The following is a 3,760-nucleotide window of genomic DNA, read 5'->3' on the forward strand; positions in this document are numbered from 1 at the left end:
TGGTGTCCTGGTGACATATAAATCCAGCGGTGACTTTTGGACTCTTTTTAGCACGGAAGGTGTCACTGGTGAGAGCTATATTGTACATGACGGCTCAGAGTTTGGGTGCCATTTGTGGCTGTGCCTTGGTGAAGGCATTCCAAAACGCTCACTACAATAAGTACGGTGGTCGAGCCAACTCGCTCGCCGACGACTACAACATCGGCACCGGTTTAGCTACCGAGATCATCGGTACATTCGTTCTCGTTTACACTATTTTTTCTCCTACCTATCCTAAGAGAAATGCTAGACTCCCATGTCCCCGTAAGTTCAATATCCATACTATTCAATATTAATGAGATCGAAAATGACATTACAAATAGAATTAATGTTTTTTTTAATATTTGAAATGAAAGGTTTTGGCACCACTCCCAATTGGGTTTGCGGTGTTCATGGTTCACTTGGCCACAATTCCGATCACCGGCACCAGCATCAACCTAACTAGAAGCTTTGGAGCTGCAGTTGTGTTCAACAAATCCAAGCCATGGGATGATCAAGTATAAATATATATATATATAAAAACCAATTTAATTTCCTCTTCATTCTAAATTCCAGAAATATTATTTAGTCTAACGTTAATTTGTTTGTGGTTTTGAACAGTGGATATTTTGGGTTGGACCTTTCATTGGAGCTGCCATAGCTGCCATTTATCACCAATTCATATTAAGAGCTGGAGCAGCCAAAGCTCTAGGATCATTCTCAAGCTCTTGATTAAGTCCACATTTAATCAAATATTAGTTTGGCTCCTTATAATTCTGGGTAAGTATAATTAGTTATACTCATGTTCAGAACCTTATACTCATATTCTACCTTTTCCTGTTTTGTTCCAATGTAGAATTGTGTTGGGATCATTGTACTTGAAAGCTCTTTGTACTTTGTTCTACCTTAATGTAATGAGTTACCTTCATGTTCCATACTAATTAGTTGTGTATTTTATTTAGTGATCATTGGTCGTTAATTGTTATTAATGCGTATGATGACGTGGAGTACTATCTTGACTCATTAAGAACAAATTCACTAGAAGAGATCAAATACATAACAAATATGTAAGCTAACTTTGCTTGAGTTTGTTTGTTTGTTTGTTTTTTTTTGGTGTAATGTTTATTTCATTATGCTATACTCTTTGACGAATGTAGGGCAATGACCATATTTTAGTCTAAAAAAAATTTGCAAAAGACTCAAAAAACCACATTCTGGAAAACAGTAAAGGTAAGTATAAGAGCATCGAAAAAATTAATAGAATGATGTTTATTTAATGCATCTGTATGATATGTGTATTAATTATTGGCTTTGTATTGTAGTGTCCTTTACAAGTGGGAACTGTCGAATATGGGTATTATGTTATGAGATATACGCGAGAAATCGTGACTAAAGAGAAGAATATTATCATAGATGCGGTATGTTTTTAAACTACTTATATATATTATAATATTATAGGTAGTGTAAATAGTAAATAAATATGTATATTTCACTTTCTATGTTTTATAGGTTGATACGAGGAGCTCGTACTCGCAACTTGAATTGGATGAAATACGCGTGGAATAGGCTGAATATTTAGGTCGTTATATCTGATGGACTTCCTATAAATTTTGTGTATGTGGCTACATGGGAATGATCCCCAAACTTTTTTTTTTTTTTTTTTATGTAAATATTTTGTTCAGCCATTATAGGTTATATACTTCAAAGAAATGTGTGGTGGAGGATATAATTTTAGTCTTGTGATTTTTGGAATACATAGCACATATAGATTGGTCTTACAATTTTGGAATTATCATATATTGGGGTGGGGTGATAGACTGTACAATTGGTCCTGTAAATTTTGGAATTGTTCATATAGACATGAGTAATAGAAGAATGGAATTGTTTATTTTAGTATTCCGAATTGTTATGTTGGATATATTGGGCTGATATGTAGATCTGAAATATGTGCAATTGTTTAGTTGATGAAATTGTCTTATTGGAACAAATGTAATGCAGGAAATGAGAAATGGGAAAAAAAAGCATAGATGACATTGGAAATGTGTCAAGAATTAGATTACTTGACCATTATTTCGTGTCAAGATTTTTTTGACAAATAAAAAATGTCAAGAGTAATCACAATAATAAGTGTCAAGAATTAATACACTTGACATGTCATCAGTGTCAAGTGTATTATATTTCTTGACACGGAAATTGTATAAAAAATTATTTCTCTTAACGTTTTTACAGTATCAAATTATGACATTATACTTGACAGTCGAATACACGACATTTTTATTAGCGTCAAGTATACCCTCTATTTTATATTCGAAAAACATAAAGTAATCCAATTTCTGTAGTAGTGTATGGGGAAGAACTTTTGATTTCCGTTTTTGTCCCTCTTAGATGATGACTATAGGGTTATCTTAGATAATTTGATATTTAAATCACTAGATAAACTTTTCTCCATAGTTTTAAGCATCACACGTAAAAATACAAAAAAAAAAAAAATCAAAATTTGATACTATTTTTGGCATACACACACATTAAAATAGATCACATTTTAAGGTTAAGCATTTGATTTGAGATTAAATTAAATTAAGATTTGAATATAAATTTCCTCTATAAATTAACTCAATTATACCCCAAGTTTTCATCGTTTATCTCTTTTCTTTCTTATTGTTTTACCAAAATGCATAATTGGGAGCTATGAAATCGAGAAAGTAGAGGAAGCAAAGAAAAAAAAAAGGAAAACGTAATTTGATGCATCACATTGATATAAAACAAACTAAGATTGATGAAGACAAATCTTTTGGCACTCATCAAGTAGCATGAAGTAAGAAGATAACTAACATATTTCTACTCCAACGGTTACTTCGTTTTGGGGATTACATTGAGTTTTCTTTAGGAAGTATATATCTTGGTTACATAGTTATTTCCTCCTCATTTTTATTTTTATATTTAGTAGTTGTGTTCTTCCTTGTGAAATATATATTTCGAATAACACAAGTTTATGTGTCATACTTTTTAAAATATAAAATAAAATAGTGTCATACATGTCTCTAAGTTCTTTAGCAATCCCTATTCACGTTAAAAGAAGGATTTTTTTAATAAAAAAAAAGTCACATTTATAATCATTAATTCACCTCAAATAAAAGGGATTTTTTAAATTAAAAATAGATTTTATCTCTAAAAATCCTTTTCACCTTAAAAGAAGGGAAAAATAAAAATAAAAATAATGTTTTATCTCAAATAATCCCTATTCACACTATAAGAATTTAAGGCAACCGACATTAACGATAGTGTTATTAAAACCCTTTAATTAAAGATGGTTTCAGGCTAAAAAATTGGGCCCTGGGGCACCCCCGCCGGGCTCGATAACCGTCTGCGGCACCAAACGAGCTTCGTTCCAAAAATCGTCTGGCGCATGACTTTTTCTCATCGTTCAGAACCCCTGGGTTCATTTTCAAATTTTCACTCGCCAGAAAGTTCGAGCAAAAAAATTGGGCCCTAGGCACCCCCGCTAGGCCCGATAGCTGTCTGGGGCACCAAACGAACCCTGTTCTGAAAATCGTCCGGCGCACGACTTTTTCTCATCGTTCAGAACTCTTGTGTCCATTTTCAAATTTTGGCCCGCCGGAAAGATCGTACACAAAAATTGGGCCTCGGGGCACCCCCGTCGGGCTCGATAGCTGTTAACAAACGAGCTCCATTCCTAAAATTTTCTGGCCCACAGCTTTTTCTCATCGTTCTGAACCCCAGA

General features: G+C 33.4%; 1 protein-coding gene across 1 annotated transcript; it reads left to right on the top strand.

Moving 5' to 3' along the window:
- Positions 1–400: 400 nt before the first annotated feature.
- Positions 401–953, top strand: LOC120083917 (aquaporin PIP2-2-like). Its single transcript, XM_090316917.1, has 2 exons — positions 401–536; positions 640–953. Exons 1-2 carry the CDS (start codon positions 432–434, stop codon positions 748–750), a joined length of 216 nt encoding a protein of 71 aa, XP_090173043.1. The 5' UTR covers positions 401–431; the 3' UTR covers positions 751–953.
- Positions 954–3,760: the final 2,807 nt, after the last annotated feature.

Source organism: Benincasa hispida, chromosome 8 (assembly GCF_027475165.1).
Source record: "Benincasa hispida cultivar pf3 chromosome 8, pf3_genome.v1.1, whole genome shotgun sequence".
NCBI classification, from domain to species: Eukaryota; Viridiplantae; Streptophyta; class Magnoliopsida; order Cucurbitales; family Cucurbitaceae; genus Benincasa; species Benincasa hispida.

What these genes read in the sequence shown, in the direction of transcription:
- LOC120083917 (XM_090316917.1), top strand. Translation starts at nt 432, where the DNA reads ATGGTTCACTTGGCCACAATTCCGATCACCGGCACCAGCATCAACCTA. An exon ending in CCAAGCCATGGGATGATCAA is followed by an intron (nt 537 to 639) that starts GTATAAATATAT and finishes GGTTTTGAACAG; the next exon opens with TGGATATTTTGGGTTGGACC.